The sequence below is a fragment of the Pelecanus crispus genome, chromosome 7 (genome assembly GCF_030463565.1).
Source record: "Pelecanus crispus isolate bPelCri1 chromosome 7, bPelCri1.pri, whole genome shotgun sequence".
Lineage (NCBI taxonomy): Eukaryota > Metazoa > Chordata > Aves > Pelecaniformes > Pelecanidae > Pelecanus > Pelecanus crispus.
Genome location: NC_134649.1, coordinates 14,117,763 through 14,144,976, shown reverse-complemented (window position 1 = coordinate 14,144,976; position 27,214 = coordinate 14,117,763). Strand labels below are relative to the sequence as shown.

At 39.1% G+C, this 27,214-nt stretch overlaps 1 protein-coding gene across 2 annotated transcripts; it reads right to left on the bottom strand.

The window, feature by feature from the left end:
* Positions 1 to 206: 206 nt before the first annotated feature.
* SCG3 (secretogranin III) lies at positions 207 to 27,214 on the bottom strand. 2 transcript variants are annotated; one of them, XM_009489858.2, is made up of 12 exons: positions 27,130 to 27,214; positions 26,377 to 26,429; positions 25,745 to 25,790; positions 25,433 to 25,648; positions 24,252 to 24,394; positions 23,009 to 23,170; positions 22,508 to 22,685; positions 20,963 to 21,079; positions 9,173 to 9,256; positions 8,441 to 8,569; positions 5,715 to 5,795; positions 207 to 325 (listed from the first exon to the last, which is right to left on the bottom strand). In XM_009489858.2, the coding sequence occupies exons 1-12, from the start codon at positions 27,212 to 27,214 to the stop codon at positions 207 to 209; spliced, it is 1,413 nt and encodes a 470-aa protein (XP_009488133.2). The 2 variants fall into 2 exon arrangements, with proteins under 2 accessions (XP_009488133.2, XP_075570379.1); XM_075714264.1 differs by having other exon boundaries at positions 5,727 to 5,795.

Sequence of the window (27,214 nt, the reverse complement as noted above, 5' to 3'; positions counted from 1 at the left end):
TTAGGGTTGACTTGCAAGTGTAGGAAAATACAGTATGCAGTCAGTGTACGGAGCACTACAGCTCTTAATTTCTGTCTAGAAAGTTGTCAGTACAATGTAAACAGAGCATTTCTAATGACATCCTCAAAATAACAGATCATAAGTCATCGAGCCGGGAGTGGGGAAAGCTATACTAGTTTTCTACATGTTTGGCAGCCACTAGCTTTTTACAGGCTGCCATATATGCGTTTAATTACATCAGCCTCTTCCTTGTCCAGGATGCCCTTGTCCACGTAAGCATCAGCTTGCTGATCAATGAAATCCCTCAGCTTTGAAAGATCATAGTCTGAAAAATAAGAATTCATTTGCACAATGAGTCATTGCCATTATACTGCTTCACCTAAGAAACAATGTCATTGTAAAGTTTATCCAGCAAATGCAATTTATCCAACATGAAGGGAATTCACTGCAAGTGCAACCTACAAAAACAATTTAAAAAAACCACCTGCACAAAGTCTTTTTACATATCACGGTGCTTTTAATATTCAAGAGGAATAATCATCTCCTGCTCTTGATTGCTTGCTGGCAAATGCTAAAGTAAGAATATTTTCTGGTCCAGAGATTTGATATTCTAGTCTGCATGCAAAAGCTGTTGTTAAAACCCTATTATTTTCACAACTGTCATGGATTCAAAGCAAGTATTAAGTTGACTGTTTCCTATTGAAATCCCAGAAAAATTCCCACTTACTACAAACACCTGTAGTGAAAATTCAAGAAAGCAACTTCCTGAGAATAAATCAAAATAATACAATTATTTACCTTGATACAGAACATAATATTCTGACATGAAAAATATTGCAGTGAGTAATCTTTATGACAGGGTTAGCGTCAAAGTAGTCTTTGACAATCTTTGTATGTCAATCTGCAATACAGTGCTGAAAGACCCTTTCTCTTTTTCTGATAGATGGTTGCATCTATGCAGCATGATTCACACCATATACATTAAATACAGACTTTTCCTATGCTGGAAAACATCACTACCTTCCATGAAAAGAATTCTACTTTCAAATAACATAAAAAGGTAACCTATTGTGTAGCTGTAACTCTGGCAACAGATCCAGTATATTCACACATAAACACAATACAAGTTTCAGTTCCGTAATTTACTGCATAAAATGTAAAGCTTAATTTGTTAGAATCACAAGTTAGTAGTCTGGAAAACGTCAATGTCTTAAGGGTTCATACTAAGTTAAATGAATTAATATCTTCCACAAAATCAGGCACATCCTGAATTTTTCAGTATATATTACTTATTCCACAGACAGAACCTTCAGAATATATTAATACTGATTTTGTAATGTACTCCAATGTATATCACCATACAGCAGTAAGTGGAAGGAGCTTCTTTCAAACTGTACATTCTTAACAAAACAGACAATAAAGACTTTCTGTCTTTTTATGGTTGAGTGACCAAAATTGGATAGAAATAGGAAGATATTAAGAAGCAAATTAATGCTTGCAATCATTTTTATAACAGTGTAAAGCAATTTCAGGTGAGTAATACAGAAAATAGATATTCAAAACTCCCCACTCCTGCAGAGGTGTCCTCTCCATATCTGAGATAATAGGAATTTTTCGGTTTGCTGTACTGAGGCCAGGATTTCACATCTGGTCTGTTACCAGCATTACTTAAGAGAATGTAACCTGTTTGTCTCTCCATCCTATCTGAGTAAAAGGGACAAATAGTACCTAGCAATTTAATAATAAGGTTGTTAGATTTCATTCATGTTGACGGAATGAGAGTCTCCAGTGAAAAATACCAGGGAATGGAAATTAATGGAACAACAAATACTAAATTAATGTAATATCCACACTATTCACATCAAAATGCCTGAGCTTATTTTTCTTCTGGAATGGTATTTACAACTCTAAGATTATTACATGGAGATGTGAAGGTTTAATTACTAAACATTCATTATGAGATTGCAACCATTAAGATACTATCCAATTCTGGCTAATTTGTATCTCATGGCAATTTAATTTTATTTTTTTCTAGAAATTGATAACTGTTAATTTCTAATACTTATTTACAGCCTATTAATTTGGCCGAGTAATTAGAAAAATCAGCTTAGGTTTATATTCACCACAACAGCTGCAGCATTACATTGAGCTGTGAAACTGCTGCAGTAAATGAAGTGAGGTCTTATTTGCATATTCAGATCAAGCCATTTGCCATTGCAATTAATTATAGAATTTACTTTCATTCCTAAATGGCTACTGTTAGTGTTATGAAACTATAAACTACCTAAGTATTTTGTGAAAAATCCGAACATTCTATTTGCACGTATGAGTTAAATGACTCACACTTACGTTCGCTGGAGACTACCTGCAATAGAATAACCAGCAGCTGACGTCTACTGGTGGGAGCGTTGTTAATTTACACAGGAGAGGAGCTGATCTTAAAGAGCATTGGTTTCAAAGATCAAGCCAGGTCTGGGAGGTACTAAGGACAGGCCCGCAGAGCCTATATATTGTATATATGCAAAACAAACTTTGGACACAAAAGCCAATCAGGCCAAAATCTAGGCTTTTGACATATTTCTCTTTAAATCATCCGGACCGCTCAAGTTCACTTGCCTCCTTAATAGGCAATTGATATTTTTAAACTGGGAAAATGGAAATTAACATTTCCAGGCTCATTAGTCATTGAATGAATAAGAATTCTACTGAAATTCATACAAAATAAAGGATCTACAAACATTTGCCTGAAGAAAACCTAAACCTCTTCAAGTATATTCTGTGAGTAAAACAATCCATGAATAGGGGTGGAAAAGACTGGCCGTTTTAATACACAAATTACTTTGTGAATCACTTTTCCGCTAGCTCCCCGGTGCTAGCTGAAGTGGAGAAATGGTTGACGAGCACATCAATAACACCTAATCTTGTACTGAAGAAACACAGTGCAATGCATTCACGGTTAGATAAGCTTACCCTGACTGCTCTTCCTTTAACATCATCCCAGGAGAACTGAATTAGCATTTTACAAAAATAAAAAGTACGGAAAGGCACAATAAAGATAATGTATCAGAAGAGTAAGAACGCTATTCTAATTTTGTCCTAACTTACACTCACTTTAAGGCCCATTTCCATTGCCAGAGGACAATAAAGATATTTTAGTGCAAATGAAAATCCATCTACACTGAAAGCGTACATCTTAATGCATTCACAGGCAGATAAATGCTATTGATCTGCAGTCACAGCCATTTTCAGACTGCAGTAGTGCAGAGGAAAGGTTACTATGAAGAGGACTGAGGGGCTGCCCAGTCAGTATGTGTGATATAGAGAAATAATCACACATGACTGAGATCTAATTACTATACTGAATACACCAATAAACAGAAACATTTATTAGAATTGGCAGGAAAATTCTTGAGCAAATATGTATGTCTGTTGCTAACTGCCATCGCTGCCATTGTGTGGAAAAAAAAGAGGCAAAAAATTTAAAAAAAGGATCCTTCCTATTGTGGAGTTTCTATATAGGAAAATGAATGTGTTGGGCTGTAGGCATGCACTCATCTCTGAAATGTAATTCATATACACTTGTATAGAGTTTGCGCGGCAAGGTTTTGGGAGTGGGGGGGCTACAGGTGTGGCTTCTGTGAGAAGCTGCCAGAAGCTTCCCCTATGTCCAACAGAGCCAACGCCAGCCGGCTCCAAGACGGACCCACCGCTGGCCAAGGCCGAGCTCATCAGCAACGGTAGCAGCACCTCTGGGATAACATATTTAAGAAGGGGGAAAAAAAAAAACCAACGGGACTCAAACTGCAGCTGGAGTGAGGAGTGAGAATATGTGAGAGGAAGGACTCTGCAGACACCAAGGTCAGTGAAGAAGGAGGGGGAGGAGGTGCTCCAGGCACGGAGCAGGGATTCCCCTGCAGCCCCTGGTGCAGCCCCTGGTGAGGCAGCTGTGCCCCTGCACCCATGGAGGCCCACGGGGGAGCAGAGATCCACCTGCAGCCCATGGAGGGCCCCACGCCGGAGCAGGGGGATGTGCCTGAAGGAGGCTGTGACCCCATGGGAAGTCTGCACTGGAGCAGGCTCCTGGCAGGACCTGTGGAGAGAGAGGAGCCCACGCTGGAGCAGGTTTGCTGGCAGGACTTGTGACCCCACGGGGGACCCACGCTGGAGCAGTCTGCTCCTGAAGGACTGCACCCCATGGAAGGGACCCACGCTGGAGCAGTTCGTGAAGAACTGGAGCCTGTGGGAAGGACCCACATTGGAGAAGTTTGTGGAGAACTGTCTCCTGTGGGAGAGACCCCACACCGGAGCAGGGGAAGAGTGTGAGGCATCCTCCCCCGAGGAGGAAGGAGCGGCAGAGACGATGTGTAATGAACTGACCCCAACCCCCATTCCCTCACCCCCTGTACCGCTCGGGGGGAGGAAGTAGAGAAAATCAGGAGCGAAGTTGAGCCCGGGAAGAAGGCAGGGGTAGGGGGGAAGGTGTTTTAAGATTTGGTTTTATTTTCATTACCCTACTCCATTTTGATTGGTAATAAATTAAACTGATTTTCCCCAAGTTGAGTCTGTTTTGCCCACGACAGTAATTGCTAAGTGATCTCCCTGTCCTTATCTTGACCTACAAGCTTTTTCATTATATTTTCTCTCCCCTGTCCAGTTGAGCAGGGGAGTGATAGAGCGGCTTTGGTGGGCACTTGGCATCCAGCCAGGGTCAACCCACCACAACACTTCAACTCACAGAGAGGGTGGCTAGATTACCCAGGGCTATTCTCATCTTAGATCCCCCTCTGGTTGGCTGGTGCAAGAAGGATCCTTCTCGCCAGTCATCAGTCACACCCCAGGGACGGATCCCTTGGCCAGGAACCTTCGCTTACAGAGTGGGTGATGGCAGAAGACCCAGCAATGGCAGAAAGAAGGGATAGGAGGCTGGTTTTATGTAAGATCTTGAGGGTAGACATGGTATGGATAAATAAAGATCTGTGACGAAGAAGCTAGACATCCTGCTGCTGTTAGCTCTCTCCCTCCAGCTCTCATACAGCCCTGCCTCCAAGGAAGAGTCAAATGGTGGGGCAGCTGGTGAGCATACCCTGTGCAGCTGCTTCGGTCACTGCTCCCCTTCTACACAGCTTTGCGTGTGAGTTACAAGTCATTAGAGTTGATTTGGGCTGTAATCCAATATAATACAGTGCTAGTAATATAAGTTTGTATCTTAACTATTTATGGTTATGAAACAAAACTCATTGCTATTTGTGATGGCATGCACAGTGCTAGCCAGATGCAATGAGCTTTTCTAGACACATCCAGACATTTAAAATACATTTACATCATGTATAAAATCATAATTAAAGGATATGTTGAACTAAGACATGAAGCACTAGACAAAACTGACATACTGTTACCTGGTGACATGCAGACCACCATGACTATCTGGACAGCACATGACTAACTTCTAGCTGGTTAGTCACTGTGTGTTTCGTGGCCAACAGCTGTTTGAGCCTGCTTACATGAATTTGCCTTAGTTTTCATTCATTGATTTAACTTTTACATGACCTGTATTATTTAACATCACTAATTATCATTATAATCTAGACAAGCACAGTTTCACATTACTATTATTTAATTTATAACATAATGCTAAGTTATACAACACAATTTAAATTACATGCTTTGTAATATGTATGGTGCCCACCCCAATGTCAAGCCTTTTTACTTCATACCTTCTTTGTTACCTTGTTTGTCGTGGTTTTTTAGCCATTCTATGTTCTTCCTGATGGCTTCCAAATATGCCTCAGCTTTCCCTAGAGGAAAGGATGAGAGAGAAATCAGGCACTTACATCAATGATTGATGTGGACCAACTGAGTGGAGTTGGTCACAGTGAAGGCAGATTAAAACTATTCTTAGTTTCTGTTTGAAAGCTGAGTCCTGTCAACTTTAGTCAGGCAAAATTCCCACAGATGGCTAGCAGGTTTTGTCTGTGCAAGATTAGTCATCCATAAACTTCGGATCATGGCTTTTCTGATCTGTATACGTAACTTTTGGTGGTATCCACAGATACTGCATATGTGGGTTAAAGGCCACCTGTAGCTTTTTGATCATAATAATTGCTCAGCAAAGATGAAGCTGTTAAGACAGCAAAGAATGACTTAAATAAGACTGACAGCTTTGAGTATCTCATATACAAAGTGTCAGAAAACTCCTCTATTCAGTAGTACTGACAGCATACAGCAAATCTAAGATTGTGATATTTTGGGAAGACAAGCTGAAATACAGCTACTTATGTCTACTGAGAAAAAGGATGTATTAAAATTACCATGATAACTCCTTGTTATAGCCAAAATTTTAAAGTGATGGCTATTTTTGGACCAGAAAGCACACAGGCCAGAATTAGTTCAAGGATTACCTAATAAGGCCCCTAAGGAAATATTCCAGCTAATGGATTTTGAATTCTTAACTTGGCTGGAGCTTTATTGATGTAATGTTCTTACATTTGTCAGGGAAAAAACCCTAGCGTGATTAGCATGTAGAAGGCTACTGCTGCCAACTATGCAAGTCTGGTCCCATTAGTAAGTGGATACAGTATTAGATACGCTGTAATTTTTGAGCTGGGAGTGCAGAGTTAGCTTTATAGTAAGCTACTCTGAGAAAGAGCAGAGGGCGTTGCATGATGAGACAAAGAACTAAATACTCATCCAATTCACATTTCTAAAAAGCTATTGGGCTGCACATTTTTTCTGAAGGTAAAGGAAAATAACCTGAACCAAACTGAGCAGACAAATCTTCAATAGACAAGCAAAAGATATTTTTTATCACTTCCCACGAGTATTGAGACAATTTTTCTTTACTGTGAAATTAGACAGCCATCTTGAGCTATTTTCTTCTTCTACACTCAAATAACCACTGCTGGAAAAAATGTCACTTTCTATCTGTGAGGGGCTAATAGTTTATATGCCTGCACTGCCCACAGGACTGAACCAGGTGACCAATGAAAGACAATCTACTGTAGCCTTGATTACTGCAGTTCATTACCAAGCATTTTGCAGTGAAAACACATGCATTCAAAAAAGTACGACCGTAAAATAGCATCAGTGCAAAATAGATTATAAGCAATTTTTTAAACCAACTGACTACAAAACATAGATTCTTATGCTGAATCCTTAGCAATAAAAACCCACTGAAAGGTTTCTGCCCCAACAAACATCCTCCTTCAAAAGTTCAGCATTCATTACCTGACTAATCTCCTGTCTATACATCACTTCCTATGAAAGTCCATCAAGTGTAGTCAATAAATTGCTCATGAAGGAGTTTTTTGTGTGCAGGAGGGAGAACTTACTCTGGAGGTACAGCTAGACTATGGAACTCACTCTATCAAAAGACATGGGAGAGCCTGAAGCACTATACTGTAACTGTCACTTGCTAAACTAATTTCTGCAACTCTCCTTCCCCTCAGTAAGTTCTTCATCCACACACAGATCTAGAATGAACCCACTCTTGTCTTACAAGTTTACACACCAACCACTTCTACTTAGAATGATAGAATCATAGAATTGTTTAGGTTGGAAAAGACCTCTAAGATCATCCAGTTCAACCTTCTAAGATTTACTTCTAGTACAAGCTGAGAGAGAGAAAAAGTTGTATTTAAATATTTGAGACCTGTGCTGGACACCACAGAAATGCTTGTTTATACAAGATTAGGTAAAAGTATAGCAGTGCTTGTCTCTGGTCTTTGGCACACAGGCTCTGAAGTGCAGTGTAAGGAGGCCCACTGTGCTCTGCAGGTTTGTTTTGAGATATAGCAGCCGATTTACACCCCATGGACAGAGCGACTTCAGCTAGTACGGTCTAATATAGCATGGCACGTGGCATTATGTGTCATGCTGAGGCAACTAGGATAATAAAAGTACTACTGTGCTAAGTTTGCTGACTGAGACACTAACTTACTGTAACAGGTTTTCAAAGTTATGTAAAACAGGTTAATTGCTGATGACCTTTAACCTCTGGCAGTGAATAGTGCAAATTGTTTCATGTTGCAGAACTTTTCAGTATCTTTCAGTACCAGCTTGTTCTAACACAAACTAGAGGAGTCAATGGGCTGCTCATTCAGAATATTGAATATCCTGACGATCTGATTTCACTGAAAAGCCACAGACGCGAAGAAGCAAAATCTCTCTGCACGACTGTGTCAAAATGCATTTCATATTGCTTTCAAAAGGGGCTATGAATTCTGTGAAAGATTATGGCCTTACTCAGCAAGGGATATAGTTTCATATATTTAAAAGCAAGCAAATAAGTACACTTCCAAATCAAGCTGTTGTGTGCTGACTCCCAGTAACTATAAACTGAAGATATTTATGCTAAAACAATGGAAAAACAATACCAAAGCTATGAAAAGATTCCAATCACTTGGAGCATACACATGTAGCAAAAGCAATGGCTCTTTCGTACCTCTGGGCTCTTCGCTGTTCCCTGCTGCATTTTGTTCTTCATTTTTTGTAGAATCCTTTGAGACTTCATATTCCTTTTCCATTTTAGCTGCTTCTTCCTTTGTACTGTCTGCTTCTTCACTACTCTTGTCTAAAGAAATATCAATAAGAGCAATTTTGTATCAAATGTACCAAAAGCACTTCTAAATCACATCAATACGACCTTAAGGAAGTAAAACATTTTGACTGATGATTGAGGAAGAACCTCATTGGAGTCTGGCTCAAAGTAGTTTCTAAAGGTCATCTCTACCCCAGACCTCTGGAAACAGCAATGCCTGTTTCTGCTTTTACAAACAGTAGCTGAATGCAGGTGACAAATGCAATAATATGGAGTTCATAGAGGCATATTCCTTTGTGCAGAGAAAAATGACAGGAAATACGCATTCACCAGGTCCAAAGGTGACAAAGAATGATTTTTTTTTTATTATTTAAGTCTTCAAAAGCATAGATACAGCTTGCTTTTGTGTATATGTAATGTCTGGACTCCACTGAAGAAAAGGACAGTGAATATACTTCTCAAAGGTTGGACAAATAAGTAAAAATTCCTCTCTTGTTGTGTGTTTAGACATCCAAGCTGTGCCTACAGGTCCTTGAGGGACTGTATATTTAACTAGTAGTCTGGTTTCCAAAGCAATTAGCATGCTTTTAACTGAATAGGTTAAAAAATATGTTATTCCAGGAGAGAAAATTGTACCTGCTGGTAGCTTTGTTCTGGTTTTAGTGGAAGGGTTCTCAAGCTTCTTCTTTGTCTGCTCAGCTATCATTGTATCTAAGTTTTCTAGAAATCAAGGCAAAACAAAACCAAACCCCAGTTATTCTTCAACAGGTATGATGCAGAATCTGTACTACATTCTCTGCAACACCAGTTTGAATGGTAAGTAGAAATCTAAAGAACAGTCTTCATCTTTGCCTCTGAAGAATTAATGCAGAGCCAACACTGAAAGAACAAACAAATACCTGTATGGAACTTTGATCAACCTTATTAAAAAAAAAATTAACAACTAAATTGTGACAATAGGTGTACCAAATAGAGCCAATATTCATAAAGACAGTAAATGTGTGCATGTATATTCTAATTATTTAAGTCACGTAAGTCACAAAATATAGATAACTATCTGTAGCAATTTATTCTGATGAAAGCAATGAAAGGGTTTAATTAACTTCGCAAAGTATACCAGACTATGCTTCATCCTGGTGGGAAAATATTATCCCAAACTGCTTATCTGTCTGGATTTTATGTGGTTTCATTGGAAAAGAAGTCTAATAAAAGGTTTTAAATTATATTTAAAGGTTTTAAATTAGATTTAGATGACATAAGTATGTAAATTGAACTGATTAAAACAAATGATTTTTAAAGTTGCTGAGGTCAAGCATTTACCTGAAAACCCAGTAGACAGCCATGGCCATGTACACAGCTCTAGAAGTCTAGAAAATGGTTTTCTATGCAAATTTCAGGGCTGAACTCAACTAATTTGAAAGTAAAAGCACTTTTTCATCAAGACAAACGTTTCAGATATAAACATTGTACGCTTGTGTGTGAAAAACCCCAACACTTAACCGATATTCACAAATACAGATCATCATACAATCTGCCATATTTCCTCAGTCATACTGTGGACATGGTGTAGAATTTTCTTTCCCTTTATCAGCTTTTTTCTAAAGGTTCAGTTAAACTTGGACCCAAAATTTGACAGATGCCAGCTAGCTGGCAGGGTATTTTTGAAAGACTTTGTTATGAATTCTCAATATTCCCGTTCTATAAACAGCTAAACTATTTGGTATGAGATGTGTTAACTGTGGCAGAATAGATATTATGGGGCTAGGAAATATTTTAGATCATCTGTGTAAGGCCAACATTTTATCCATCAGCCAGGAGCATCTTTTTCCATCAGAAAGATACTCAGCACTGAAATCTAAAGATTAGTTTTTTAGCAAGCACATTTCTCTTCATGGCAGATCACCATAAGTAATTCTTCCTGCCATCTGATGAGAAATCACATAATCCTGTCTGCCTGAGTCCTCTATATTTTGTAATTTACATAAAATTAAAAGGTAAGCAGGTTTTGTTGGCACCCTACCTGATTGCACCCTGTCAATTCTACATCACATTAGGGTTTTTTTGTGAAAACTATTTTCATTTGGTACATATCCTTTTAATGTGATTTCCAGCCTTGCCATATGCCCTCAACTAAACAGGTCTGGGCTGGGTTACAAGCTGGATCAGACCTACTGATGAAGAAAAAAACAAGCTAGAATTATAGTGGTGGTATTGATGCCTCACTAATCACTTGATCCAAAGCTTATTGAAAGGACTGTAAACATTCCTTTCATCTGAGCTTAAGATACTATTTTTTTATCCTGAATCAGTACCATAGTAGTATTCCAGCAGGAATAGAAGGATTTCTCAGTTGCAAGAGGCACAGTTTTTAGGATAAGATTATACAGCTAAGAACTTAAAAACCCATTGTAAATTCAAGTGAATAGATTATTCTCCTTCACTAAATCATGCAAATGTAAAAATGTCACTGATTTTAGACCTTAATCCTCAAAATCTACTAAATTAGGCTTAATTTTAAGTGTAAACATAGTATTTTAAAATAAATAGGAGTATTTAAATGTTTAAAATGCCACACTTTTGTAAGTGCATTCATTCATAAATGCCTTTCATGTTCTGTCTTAAAAGTGTCTGCATTTAGACACTGCTGCAGTAAGCGTGTATTAGCAGAAAACAAAAAGACCCCACCACAAGACGAATTTATAAACTGCTTAGACATCTTTAGATTTAAATTTCTGCATACTGATAATATATCCAAATGTTTTTGTTATGTCAATAGACTGCAGTGTTTAAAAATTGTACACATATCCACATACAGCATGTGCTACTGAAGGCAATAGGATTTATACTCCTCCATTATTCAGTTACTTCTATAAATCCCATCAGGATTTCTACAGTTTCTCTGAGTCTTTTGATTTGGCTAACAATTTAATTTGAGTTCAATGTATGAGTAATAAACAAGTATTACTACTTTGTCAAGTGCAGTAACATGGTAATATGCGTTGTTTTCCAGACATATGCATTGCATAGCTACAGCTGTATATGAAGTATAATGTGGCAATGTTGACCACTAATGATCCAAGCTTTGCCACTAAAGCCAGACTGAATAAGATAACTATACTCAATTTTCAAAGCTTTATTTTGTCAGTAAAGATATGGACAAGTTTATATGACAAGTTTATAGTCCTTTTAATAAGGACTACATTTTACAGGAGAAATATTGAAGCTATCTTACTAGCTGGATGGCACATCAACATGAATCTCAAGGTTTCATAAGCAGCTGTATTTTCTGCGTGACAGAGCAGTTAACTGTGTAAGCCTGTTCATGTTTATGGGGATTATCTGGAGTACCTACATAAATATATCATAAAGAGAATGTTACCAGAGAATCCCCATTCTTCTTCAAGAGGCTTTATTGCCCTTTTTTCCTCTTTCGAATTAATGTCTTTAACAGCTGGTATTGTTTCAAAACACGTTTGTACTTGTCATATGTGGCTAGGCCAGGGCGGAACGATGTTTGCTCTGAGTTACGCTGATGGCGTCAGTCATCTTCTCAACTGAGATGTGCCGGGCCAGCAGCTAAGCAACTGCATGTCGTATTTGGAGGTCTAACAAGAATCACTTTGCCGGTATCGTTTCCCTAGCAACGTAATTTTTACAGAGGAAGAGTTCAGAAAGGTACTGACCTTTCCACAGAACCGGCCACTTATTTGAAATGGCACTAATTAAAACAACAGAACAATAACTACTGAGCTAATGGAAGTGACCTACGTTGGTAAAATAGGTCACTCCTCTGGCAGCCGGCTTTCCGCAGAGCAGTATAATCTCATCACTCGAACCAGACGCCAGGAGTCAGAAGATCTGGTTTCTGCCTTGCCTCGCTTTCTAACTTGCTCTTTGATCTGGGATGATTCACTGAAGCATTCATGCTGCAGAAGGACTCCTATTTTGAATAGGCATTCTGAGACACCCTAGGCTCAGTTTCTACAGGCGCTACACACTGATAGATCCTATTAATTGCATCTGAAAATGCAAATTCCCAGCACTTTTGAAACTCTGAAGTCCTTCGAGTTGGGCATTCAAAAATCTGAATCGCATAAAAGCAGAATGTTTATCTTTGGGAGAATGCACTTCAGTAACACCCTTTAAATCCATGGAAAAAGATACTATGTGAGAAAATATTACAAATTAAATTGCTTTGTTCTTATTAGAGAGGCAGAAACTAACGCACCCGCCCGAGTATTTAACAGAATTGGTAATGGAAGCCTGAAATGGACCCTTCTCTATAGACAGACAGATTCACGGTGTTTTCCGGACTCTTGCAGGGTTTTTTCATTTGCATAATTGTTTTGCACCCGGGAGGCAGTTTCACATTCTATCCTCGTCAAATTGACTGAAGCTGAGATTTCATGTCATTAAACTTCCGCAGAAAGACCTGCTTTGCTCTTCTGTTTTCATATAGCATAGGGAGGCTGTGTTTATTAAAGGAGAAAAGGGGATGATCATGGTACCTGAAATCAATCTTAACGGTAGCTAAAAAATGAGTTTACTTAATGAGTTCACTACAGCAGCTTCAGCCAGAAAGCTTTGTGCTGATGACTGCTTGCATGAGATGCACATATTTCAGGTATTAAAAAAGCACAGTTCTCCCAGGGCTCTTCTGTCTCCTGCAGCAGATGATCCTTAGGAGCTTGCAAGGCCTTTTTCCATCTGTGACAAAACTCAGGATATCTCAGCATTTGCTTGTTGCTATTCTGTGGGGAATAGCCTACCTGATTAAGTCTTTGGCCAAATCCTCCTGTTAGCTTACATGAGTGCAGGTCCAAGAACTGTCAATATACACTGGATTTTCACCAATGTAGCCAAAAGCAGAGTTTGACCTTTAGTCAGCTCGTCTATGTATCATGCATATGTCACATAAACTGCTTAAACTGTGATGAACGAGAGAAATCCCTCCATTGTGGAATTACAGATGGGTCTCAGCCTTGCAAATCTCCTGTTCCTTTCCAACTCCCTGCCTTACATGTCAAGATATGGCATTTTCTTTTTGAAACTTCCTGTTTGACTGATTTGTCATGGTGGTGTGTCTGAAGCCTAATGCTGCCATGAGGAATGACATGTCAGGTGACAAACCCCAGGTAGTGGCATCACTTGTAAATGGATTACAGGCAAGAAGATCAGACTAATTCGAAATAAAACAGCAGCAGTATCGCTTGGCAATCAGATTAAAAGCAACTCAAAAAGTAAAACACAATTAAATAGATGTGTTTTGAGGTGAACAAAGCTCTGACCAAGTCTCCTTTATTGTCCTTACTAAATTCCCTACCTCACGGACTACTTCTCAGATTTATCCTTCCAATATTCTACAGGAATTTCCTGTGCGTTACTCCAGGTCTCCCAGCGCTGTGTGGTGCAGTCCCTTTCCTAATCCTTTCCCATCCTGAGGCTGCTACATGGCCTGCGCACACATTTTAATGTTTTGATAGCATGCAGTTTATAAGCACGATGGTTTCAGACTGAAGCAGCACACGGCCGCCTCTACTGCAGGAGTGGGATGGAGCTTAGTTTTGAAAGTTCAGCGACACCCTCTTTACCCTGCACCCACATCATCATTTCAAATCATAACTTATGGTCTCAGCGCTCAGCTGTCAACAGAGAGATACTGAATTCAGAAAGTAAGGGGGTTTTATGCAGCTATTAAATACAGTGAGAAAAAATAAAAGCATTGCCCTCCTTTCTTTAGAAACAAAAACCACTTGGTAGGATGCAAAACCCGGATTTGCAGGAACTAAGCAATATACTTGTCAAAAGAGACACTACAAGGAGATGGAGATTTCTTACAAAGTATCCAGTTGGGAAAGCATAGAGGAGGCAGTGAAGGAAAATGGAGGAAGAGGCAATGTATTTGCAAGAAATAGCTGCAGATTTAAATGGTAGATAGTGATAAGCAAAGGAATGAACTGTAATATATTCATTTTTGTTCTTGTATACATGATTTGACAGTCATGTAATGTGGTGGGAAAAAGAATTAGTAATACTAAAACTACTGGATCTCCAAAAGGTATCTGAGAAAATTTAGATCCTATGGATACTGGAAATACTATGCTCTCACACCTATTGTCACCCTCAGGTGATGCCCATTTTACTGTAGCGCGTAGTGGTTCTGTTTTCTAAGAACTGTGACTTAGCTGTCATAGACTTTTCACACCATAGCTACCCATTTTTTTTCCTATGCAGTGAGAGTCTGAATGGAGGAAAATAGCAGGTAAGATCTAAGCAGCGGGGGCAAAAAACCAACCAAGTGTTTGTGCAAAGGCAGAAGTAGCATGGGACAGGCATGGATGAGGCATGGGATGAGGCTACAGAAAGAAAAGCTATAAAGTTGCAGTGGGGTCTGTGATCAATGTACTTCCTAGATTCCAGTCTTGTCTGGGACCTTTGCACGCTCTCTGTCCCCACATCCTTTATCTTACTTCCATGCAAATTTGTCTTGGGTTTAACTATTCACATATACTTCACACCATCACTGCTGCTCCTCAGTATTCGGCCCACTGCCCCCCTCTGAGGTGCCCCTGATTTCTGTTTTTCAGATATGTGAGAGTCCTTGATCTTCGTATCCTGGCATCTGTGTCACCTTAGTTCATCAGATACAAAATAAATAGCAGAGAAAAGAGAGCTGTCTGAAATTAAATAACTCCCACTGGCAGCTGTATGCATCCGTCATATGATAAAGTAATACTGCGCAAGGAAAATCACCAAAGGGAAATTCAGATAGGGAAAATCGGTTAAAGATTTTAATGCTTATGAAGAAAACCTACAGTAGCAAAAAAGAGCCCTTTGGAAAAAAAGGACATTAAAAAAGAAAAAGAAGGTATTATGCACGAACAGTTCCCTGAAAGAAATACTGTCAGTGCCCCTCATCTCCCAGGTCAAAACAAAGGAAAGAACAAAAGGTCCGCACAACACTGTCCATTTATCACTTCTAGCCTCTGGCACTGGTTTAGCCACACCTTCCCTCACTCCTTACAAATCACACAGTCTGCATCAGGGAGCATCTGCTTCTGGAGACAGTGAGTGGGGGAAAGATGATGCCAGTCTATGCTGTGATCTGCTCTTTGCCTCACGCTCTTGGCTCTGTGCCTGTTCTTGCCTAACTAAACAAATATCAGGATCAGACCTTTGGCCTTCAGCATCTGTACTGATGAGAACTTCAGGGATTAGTCACAATATTCAAACAAGTCCTCCTCCCCCAAGAAAAGGCCAGATTGTGTCTACTATGCACTGGCCTATGCAGTAGGGTACTTTGCAGTGGGTAAATTGCAGAGCTCTGCCTTCATCAGAAGTGGAGCTGTTGAGGGTACCAAGCATGAATCCGAGAGGCAGAACAGCTATTCCTTACTCCTTAGCATGGGCTAAGGGGAGAGGCAGGGGCATGTTAAAAATCAACACAGGGGACTTTCTGCCTCTTCTATTCCCCCTGGATTTTTTTTCATGCAGCCTCAGTCTGGCTAAAAGAGACTATTATAGTAAAACAATCTCCCAACAGCAACTTCAGAAAAGGACCGAACTAATGAGTGCACGTATACCTCGGCAATAGCTCACCAATGAACCATCCCTCTCCCTGTTGCTAGTGTGTCTTGCAGTTTGGTCTTCTTTCCAATTGTCCATGGAGAACAAATGATGAGGGGGTAGAAGAGGTAAACAGAGACATCTGTTCATGCCCATTTCTAACCAACACAATCTCCTACTCAGTCACGGGGGAGAGTGTGGATTCTGACAGTGAGTCAGAGACAAAGGGAGGCGGTGTGAGAGGTGACTTTGGTTTGGTCTATGGAAGGAGGCAGCTGTGACTCAAACACTGCATACCGATGAGCTGGAGCAATCTCTCTAGTTCCCTCCGAATTAAAGCGGGGTTTGCTCCCCAACCAGTCTGCTGTCGGCTGTGTGTTGTAGACTGTGGCTCCAGTAAGCTAAATGCTCTGCCACAAGGAGGTGAAAAGTGGGATCCCCCTCAGAAAGAGAAAAGCTACAGAGGGCTTAAACTTAATTTTCTTCCCACTCCTTTGCCTCTTTCTCTTCTCCAATGTTGTTCAGTTGTAGAAGATACAGAAGCCCTGATTTAGAAACTGAAAACAAAATGACCAACCTCAATCATAAGATGCGATAAAATACACATTATATGCAGTATCACGGTGAAGCTTCTACATACCTGTGAGATAGAGAAGTACTGAAGGCAAAAGTTTGTCCTACATGTACTAATCAATAAATAAGAAATCCACACAAGAATACAATGTGCACACAACTAATTTACATTTCTAGGGTCATAGTTCATTGGATAACACAACTTTCATTTGGTTGGGGTGGCAATGGATAAATTTGCTACAAATCTACTCTTGTAAGCAGTGTACAGCAGGAGTATATAATCAATGCACTGTGTAAAAAGAATTCATACATAGACACTGGTGCCTCTTAAGAATTTGTCTATCAACTCTGAAAGCTCTATTTTTGTTATGGTCCACTAGGCTCTAGTTACAAATATTTCCTAGAATGGTTCTAAAAATCACTCATTATTTTAGTCTAATTAGTGGGAGATGATTTACAAGTGTAACTGAACAAACTGGCAGAAACCATTTGTTCCTGCTTCTGACAACAATATTATTAAAATAAATGTATTACAAAACTATAGTTTACTTTACACAATTACTATAAATAGAGCTTTTACCAGGACGGTAGTGGACTGATATGCTTTCATTTTTAAATTAGCTAGATAGCCTGGCAATGCAGGAAAAGTCACTCAGCACACAGCAAATTCCTCTTCTTTTTGTGGTATAGATGAAGCTTTTCCTTAATATTTATCTGGTCTGTGATAGATGGCTATGATAGAAAAGCTATCTGAATATCCACCACGACAGTAGTCAACAGACGGAAGGAAAATGAAGGAAAGTATGATATTATCCACAAACTAATATTCAAACAGTACAAGTATCTATGCAATGCATTCCTTATTCTGCACTGCTGAAATCAAAGTGAGTTTTGCTTCTGGCTTGAACAGCACTTTTTCCCTTGAAGCACTTAGCACCATGAAGGATATGGTCCTTTCAGTTCTGCATGGAAAATTCAGTATCAGCTATTTATGCAACAGAAACAGTATGAGTGCCATGAATAATGAAATATTTTATGCTGAATCAGTCAGAACTTCTCTGAAAGCTTCTTGCTGCTTTCTGCTGGTCATTACATGGAGAGATTCCAACTCTTTCATTCCACTCCGTCACTGCACCCTTGCCAACAGCAATTGTTTCAATAACTGTCCCAAGTCCCTCCCAATACTCAACCTGTTCAGTGACAACAGCCTGTGCCTCTAGCAGGTTGGGGCAAGCAGGGAGAGTTCACCTGTTTGGGCAGCATTTGCTGGATGCTGACAACAAACCCATAGGTGGATAGGTTGATACCACAGTTGGATCTAATTCACAAGCCACCTGTGTTAGCTGTGATCCTGTGTTATATGATTAATTACCTTATCCTTTCTGTACCAAAAGCATTTGTCCATTCTTTTAATAGCAAAAAATATTTTAAAGCAGCTTTCAATCTTCAGAGGGCAGATAAGCTTTCTAGAAAGATTTCTGGAAGCCTTTGGACAGGTTAGAAACATATGATGAGGCTTTCACTCACAGAAGAATTTGCTCCCAGTACATCAAAATACAGCATTCATAGTTAAGAAAGTAAAGAGTGATAGAAGGTAGTGGCATTTTGCCACCAGCAGGGCAATTCTCAAATACGATGCATTTCAGCTGAACGCACATTTTGTAGTGTTTGTTACAGCCTCTCTTTAATGCTTCCAGAGCTATACTTTCTGAATACATACTGAAAAAGGTAGGCAGTACTTTTCCACCTCTTTCATATATACGGATACGTTGGGTTTGGCTTTCTGGGTTCTGTGTTACAGTTTATATTTAGCATATGGAAAACTTTAAAATATGTATTACATAATATTGAATATATGTATTAAAACACGAACTTCCTCTTCCTTGCATTTGTATGTGTGTGCATGTGTGTTTTTCTTGCACCACACTGCAGCTAGATCCTTTGTAACTTAAAGCTAAACCTAATAACATCATTCACTGCAGCAGCAAGATACTTTCCCCTAGAGTAGGATACAATGATGATGACATAGTGCTGTGGTTTCCAAATCCCAAACCAGCTGTTACTAGTATATGCATTCAAATTCACTGTCTCTACGTCCATGTGAGAGGCACAAAAGCTTATGACTTGATTCAGTAAATGATTTATTATTTTGAATGTGTAATTCAGGGACATAGCTTACGCATGGCTTCAACCACAGAGTGGGGAAAAGTAATTTAGGCAGTTTCCTACTGCAGTAAAACAGAGAAAGGATATAATCCATCTGCACAGACCCAGTAGGTATTTTCCACCAACTAGCATGGGATCTGCTCACTGATTTTGGGCTGAGGGAACAACTAAAAGCTGCCAAAAAACCCAATTTTTGTAATTGTTTCTTCTCTCTGACAAACATTCATACTAATTTCTTTATCTGCTATAAATAAACACAGCTGGGCATCAATCCCCTTTCCCAAACAGTACCAAGAAACACAGTACCTATTCAAGTATTACTGGGTATATTATGTTGTAACTTCTAGTTGGATAAGGTTGGCAATAAAACTGCTGCCGTGTTTATGGATACTGCAAGAAGCTAAGATTCTCCTGTGCTTGATGTTCTTGAATATTTGAGAATATTAGCTCAATAAATGAAGGTCAGCTTTAAAGTCATTTCTCAACAGCAAGTCTAAAAAAAGAATACCACAGAAGCAACTTGAGACCTATGAGAAAGCTTTTTTTCCACTTGAGTAAGTTGCTTTGATGGAGTACAAAATACATCTCTGCATAAATCACTCCTTTCCAAGCCAGAGTCTGGATACCTCAGTTGATAGTCTTACTTTAAATCCAGACTAAATCAGACCTCCGAAACTCTTAACCTAATCCCTGCCCCCTGTACTATGTCATCATGGCAATTTGTTTCCAGGGTTACAGTATTTATTTACTCAAAGTAAAGCCAATGTGAACAACTGCCCTGAATTTTAGCAGGAAAAATGCATCCCTAGCATCAGTAATTCCATTATCAGAGTGGTCTTGCGTCAGGGATGAATTTAGCCTATTAAGTTTTGGCACAACACTGTCAGTGAGGGCAGTACCTGCTCAAGCCATATTATCTGCATTTGTAGAATGACACTGAAACCACTGTGCTTGTAATCAACCATTTCTTTATGTGCATCTTTTTTTAAATGTACAGGCAGCCAGAGAAATAAAGAGCTGAACTCTAGTGTAAGTTGTCCAAATATTCAAAAATTCAAGGACTTCTCACAGAAAGCAAAGGGATAATCTTGGTCAGAGATATAATGAATTCTTTAAAGAGGAGGTGCAGTCATGCACTGAATGTGAATCATGATCCACTGGATTTTTCGTAGCCAAGTAATTGATAATCAATCCGTGTAGTTACAGTTGCATCAATCAATCATGTATCTGCAACAGCCTGTATCAAACAAGCCAGCAGAAGTCATGAGAGATCATTGCCAGTCCTATCTCTCTGACAGGCTGATTTATTAAACTGAGAAATTGCCCGGATGTAAACAAAAACTTTTCAGGCTAACCCAGACCAGGAATACTTCAGAAAAATGAAAGGGTTGTGCAGAGCTTATGCAGATAAGCCTTTCTTCTGTAGCTCTGCTTGTTTAACTAGAAAGGCTATCAACAGTTAATATAAAAGTGTTTGTAAAAGCCAGGAGAGGTGTGTGAGAAAACAAACCAAAACAAACCAAAAAACCAAACCCAGCCTGTTCCAAAATCCCTCTTCAGGAAATTGTAACAATTTTACACAATCTGCATAGCTACAGACTCTAAAATGGATCCAGGAAAGAGTGCTTCAAAAACTGCTCCTGTGCCAAAATGTAACACTTTCAATAGACGGAAAGAGTTTTACTTCGTAGAAGACCACAGCATTAGGTCCATCTACTCTAGCTACTTATAGATGACAGATTAAAGGTGCTGAAGTGCTGGATTCTTTTTGGAAAATGCAGGTACCTGATCCACCTCAGTACAACTGAGCAAAACACTAATCTTCCCCGACATAAAGCCATTGAAATTGAGTGCACTTCACAGGTGTGAAAGTGGAATAATCCTCTAAATACATATGTGATAAATAACCTTTCCTTCATTAGATGGAAATAATAAAGTAGTATGCAATTCAACATTGATATAATGAATGATCAATCATTTAGAAGTACATCTTTAACATTTTGAACGAACAAGTCTGAAACAGGACTCATAAGAGCAAGAAAGATGAGAATATAATTATCACTGTTGGTAGAGTAAGAACATAGCATTAGTAACACTGTTGCATAAAGTATGTACTCTCACCCAGATAGGAAACTCCTTCTTCTGGTGTGATTGTTCCATATTTAACCATCATCTTCACAAAATCAATCAGGGTTTTCATGATAGTTATCAAGGTCTCTTTCTCTTTTGCCTCTGCCTCTGTGTGAGGGGATAAAGCAAAACTAGTCACAGACTTCAGGCAACTCAGAAAAACTCAGTTCTGCAAACTCTGCACAAACTTCATGCGTAAAAAAATGATCTGCTGACTAAAAAGAAAATGCTGTGTTGGATTAGCAAAGAGAACTCCTATATATATTTTCCTTTAAACTGCTCCTGCAAAGTACAGCTAAATATACTTTAAAACTTCAGGGTTTGGTTCTTTATAGCTTTTTGTCTTGAAGGTCTACGCTATGGAAGGCAAATGGTATTGATTCCATTTTACAGATAAGAACACTAAACACACTGTCATGAAGTGACTTCAGAGAGTTCAAATTGCTGGTCAGAGGGCAGGTATAGGCAGTTTTCTACAGTCTCTGCCTTTTTCTTTTATTTGTCTGTGAAATAGTTAGTAGACCAGTCTGTCTCTGGATGAGGAAGATAGATCAGAGATCCTTTCTCCTATAAGATCCCTGGGTTCAATGACAAAAATATAGTGTCTCAAATGAGATTGTTACTGTGCACAAGACCACAACTCAGGTACTGGGAAAACATAATATTACATGGTTGGGAGGATCATGACTCCAGAACAGGATAAAAACAGTTATAAAAATCCATCTTTCTTGCCCACACATATCTCTGACTATCTGCACGATCACTGCTTCTTAGCTTTCTTTTTCCATTGCGTTTATCTGCTGAACAATACTACTGCTTTTTCTGCATTAACAGCATGAAACTCCCCCATCACACGGTTACACAAGCTCTTCCTGCACCCCAGGTTGTCACTGAAGGATAGTGTTGCTGACTGTGCTGGAGAGAGCAGAAGATATGCTGGCTGCAGAGAGTGAGAGTGGGTGTGTGGTAGAGCGTGCTGACAAAGGGGCTGTGGCGAGGTGCCACAATCTTGCCTGCAATAACTGGAAGGCAATGATGTCTAGCACCGGAATAGGAAGAGACATGCAGAGCTTTCATTGCAATAAACAGCAAACCTGTGGTTTGTGAAAAGGCTGGGAGGCTCAGACTCATTTACTGGTACCATCACTGTGAGGATTCTACTGTGGCTTACTCGTATCTCTGTTGGCTTAGAAGACATGGATATTACTGGAAAGATCTCTGGAGAAAACAACTTGCCAGTTTTTCATCATGCCCTTACGGGAATGAAAAGAATTTGGGACTCCTGAATCATACAGCACAAGATGGGAAGGGCTACCCAGGTCACACAGTTTGCAGTTCTGAGTGCTGTTCCTCCCAATGTTTTGCCATACTCACTAATCAAATTAGTTTCTGCTATGCATCTTAGAGAACATTTTTAAAGCACATGGTCTCTTGCAACGAGGGAAGCTGTGGGGAAGGGAAAGGAGTAGGAGAAAACAGAACTGTGATTTTCTACTTTTTTTCCTAAATATTCCTGTAAACACATGACGAGCTCACCTGAGTTAAGACTTTTTAATAGTGCATAAAAGTTTGGAAAATATTGGAGGTCTTCGAAATTATCTTCAGAAGGCAGCTCATTTCTTCTTTCCAAGATATTAGATGATGACCATGTGTTATCGAGTGTATCATCAGTTTCTTCATTAATGAATCTATCCTGATCAGCTTTGCTTGGTGTCTTCACAAAAGACATAAAAAAAAAATATCTATAAACACATTGCTTTGGTGATAGAGTTAATAGAGCGATAAATAGCATCATAATCTTATGCCAACATTGTCCTAATTATGAGGTGAAGACTATACTATTTTCTCACAGTTATTTCAATTTGGTATCTTCCTTAAACCTCAAAGTAACTCACGATTCGATTTTCTATCTGATGGAATTTCTTTAAGAACACCTTTAGTTTCCAGATTAAACTAATTATTCCCTAAAGCAAAGCAGTGTATTGGTCTACTTGTACCATTTGGCAAATGGGTTAAAATGATTAGCTAAGAAATTACCATTCTTTCCTGTTGCTTTTCTTTTGTATCACTGTCTGATCTGCTTGGAGGGTAATCAAAATCTTCAGACTCCTTCTCACGATCCTTTGCTTCATTTGCAATTAGCTGTTGTAAAACCTCTGCAACTTCATCTTCCAAGGTATAGGCCTGGCTCTCTGTGATCTGTTAAAATATTTGTGCAGAGTACTTATAGAATATTGTGTTTTTCCTAGATTAAACATCAATACGAAACCTGAGCTTCGTAAATAGTTTGCTCTGAATATGTTTGCTTCAAAGCTAAGCACAGTCAGATTAGGTGTAATACCTTCACTGATGTGTGTGTGTGTATACATGTAGTAAAAATGCCACCCACCCACACATATAGCCTCCATTAGGAAAACAAACCTTTATAGGGCTTGGAATGGAGTCCAGCTCGAAAGATGGAGCTGCAAGTGCAGTATACCTATGTGTGTATATATGTGTGTGTATATATATATGTTCTGCAACATACCAATGCAGAATTGAGTAACTACAACAGAATACAATAATACAGAAAGGGAAAAAGCAAATAGCTTTCTACAGCATCATCAAAATGTAAAGTTCGTAACAGCTGTCACTTGAACGAGAACTCTGCCATGCAGCTGTCCCACAGGTGCCTTTGTAATCAGTGGGATTCAGCACGCAATAGCTAATTGCAAAATCTAGTGCAGAAAAGATAAGGTTAGTATTTTAAAACATAAGGACCCCTTATTGCAATGGCTAATTGAGACATCCAGAGGTCAGAGACAAACCCCGTCTTGCTAAAAATCAGTAATAATGAGAAATGTATCCTCAACTAACCAGCATCATTATATGTCTGCTGATGACAATAATTAGTAGGTGGATAGGAATGAGCTCAGACCTTTCTCCATAAACATCCCAAAGAAATCAATAATACAAAAGAACTCAGTGAGACTCGGAAGAGAAATTAAAGGAAAAACGAGGGCAGACATGGAAGGAGTACAATCAGTGAATGTTTTTTCCACATCAGAAACATTCTGAAGTTTGGCTTATTTTGTTGCAAAGCCATCACAGGAACAACGTTATTGCAGATCTAAACCAATGTGCCCAAATGAGTCAAGAAGCTTGCCTAGAGCCTGAATCCCATTCATTTTCACTCAGGTCAGCATTATTAACCGGGCACAGTGTTCGTCCAAATTATTTTTTAAAAGAGCATTAAACCAACCCACGAAAGAGCTAAATGAAGTATTAACAAGATACTTACCAGCCCCAGATTTAGAAGTTTTGAAACGATCTTGTCAAACACTCCTCTATCATTTTCCTCATAAATTCTTGCAGCAATTTTTTGAACAATGTCTTCAGCAGTCAAAGGAGTGCCATCTAATTGATGGAGGCCATCTGGATCATCTGAAAGGATTACAGTTTAACTGTGTGCTGACTGTCCTAACTCATTTGGATTAGACATCTTGTAAAAAATATCTGCCCACATCTTTTTCTCTTCAGAACAAAGCTGCACTTTTTAGACACATTAGGAATATACTTTGATACACCCTTTGGAATCCATTACATCAGTCCCAATGAAAAGTTCTTCGTGTCCATTTTCCACATCTGAAATATGTCTTTCTGACTGGCTCTTTTGAAAGAGCAGAGATGAATGTCAGGAGCATACTCTTCTGTTTATACAAAAATTTGTGAGAATGAGAGAACACTGCTCACATATCCGCTTACATGCATCTTCCTGGCATCTACTTTCATTGTATGGCCACTTAGATCAAAACGGATCATGACAAACAGCATACTATCTTCTTGTTTGGATTTCAGCAAATGAAGTTTTAATTATGTAATTATTACTTATGGTAAATAATATCATCATGACCAATGGGAAACTGAATATGATGTGTAAGCTTTGGTCTGTGATCAGCATACTTTCATATAATTAAAAATATCCTGAGCTAAACGCTGCTCAACTTTCAGAGGACTCAAACTACAAGTCAATTAACTACTCCTGTAGTAAAGGCAAGTGTTCTTTGGCCTTTGGTAACTTCTTTTAGCTTTGTGATGAGGAGAATTATCTAACATTGCACGTAACATTTGGAACAAATATATGTGATTTAGCTTCTTCCTTTCAAACCAGAAGAAATATACTTGCATTTAAAAATGTCCCATTTTCCTTCGATCAAATCTAAATTGCTAAAAAACATAACGCAAATTACACAGTTGGATTTTCCTCCACAGAAGACGACTGTGAAAATCAATAGCAATTCTTTTGTATTGTGTTTCAAAACCTAATTGTAATATGACAAGCTTCTGCAACTGGAAATAATTGAAATTGCACTCTAGTAACAAATAGAGCTCGTGTTTAGTGGTGAGTACAACCTTCATGATTGCAATCAGTTTGCAAGAGAAGTCTGACCTAAAAGTCACTGAAAGATGATTGTAGAATACCTTGGAATTTATAATCCAGCCCACTTTTAGTGGAGTCATAGTCATCCACAAGCCTGCGGTTCTTGGTGGAGTCTGCATCATCAATGGCCAGTTGCTGTTCATACAAAGAGCTTCTAATTGACTCCCTCTCCTTCTCATTCCTCTCTCTTTCTGCTACTGATTTTAGCAGGTTCAGGTCATCAACAAAGGAATAATTCCTGAACTCTGGCTTATTTTCTGGAAAATATATCAATGCACACATGACATAAAATCTTACACCTCTTTGAATATACCATTATGAATATTGCTATAAAACCAGAAGAGATGTTTTACCTGTGGGAGCTGTTTTCCTATTCTTGTCTGCCTCAGCTTCAGCAATCTGATATACAAAAATAAAACAAACAAACAAACAAACCAACCGACAAAGAGGCAGAAAGAATAAATACACTAAAATGTGGGATCTCTTAATTTATCAATATCAGCAGGAGCCTTAATGCCTGATCTTCACTCCTAGTAAGAAGTTTGCCTTAATAAGTAGAACATGATTAAGTGCTTGGCACTTTTTGTCAGTACCACCGCATCCTCTGATGAGGATCAGACATTATGAGAAGCTGCAATAGACTTTCCATTTTAAGATAAATGTCAGTTACATTTTCCTTCTTCAGTCCAAGCTCCTGCTATATTCCCATAGGATGTCAATACAAAGGGGTTACACACCTGTGAGCTGTTGGAGCTAACGACCTGCTTTCGGAAGGCTGGACAGTAAAACTCCATGTGCCAGTTCTTAAAAATTATTGAAACTCTATTTTGTACCCAACCCCATCAGTATTTACTTTACTGACAAATCTATTTTTAACTCATTTGTTAAGCCATTAGGATATTCATGGATCTGGTACCTGAAGGCTCAAAATATTATGAGAATACCAAAACAAAAAAACATTGTAAATATTTTTTATTTCACTTACCTGTTCCTCCAAAGGTCTTTCTACACTTAATTGTCTGTTGTGTATAACTTTATCTAGAATAAACAAACACACACATATATACTCGGTTATATGATGCATGCAACTACAAAGAGACAGCACATTTTTTTCCTAATTTATAGTTTTCTCCCATAAAACATGGTGTCTTAAATATGATGCCAACTGCTAATTCTTGTAAGAAAATTCATTGTTCCTAGAAGAATGAGAATACAATAAAAAAGTCAAACATTTAAACAAAGCATGATTGTTCGGGGCAGAGGGAGAGGTTCTGCAAAAGATGGAATAGAAATACAGAAGTAGACTGAGTAACCCCTTTCTGATGAGAAAACTCATAAACAAATTGGGGAAAAAATGCTCTAAGAGATTGACTAAAATAGCAATAATCGGATTGGCACAACCAAGAGATTAAAGATCTCTTACATCCAGAATACCAGGGGAGACAGGGAGCGCGTGAGAGAGACTTGTGCGGAAACTGCTGCAGACTGGATGAAAACGCTGCTTGGAAAAGACTGAAAAATGTCAGAGCTTTTCCCTCTACCAGCACCTACCTCTTCACTTCAATATTAGATCTCAACTTCACTGATCCAGCATCTTGCGCCAGGAGCCTTGTTCCTTTAGGACCTAATTGCTTTTAGCCAAGCGGGAGGAAAGTTTTTACTTTCCTCTGTCCATGCCCTGCAAAACTTTCCCCACCTCGGAGAAAAGGGAGGCAATGTGTTTAAGGGAGGCGCCTACCTTTGCCCCCGGGTTTCGGGAAGCCATGCACCCGGCTCGCCAGCAGCGACAGCACCTGCACCACGACCGCCAGCTGGAGAAGCAT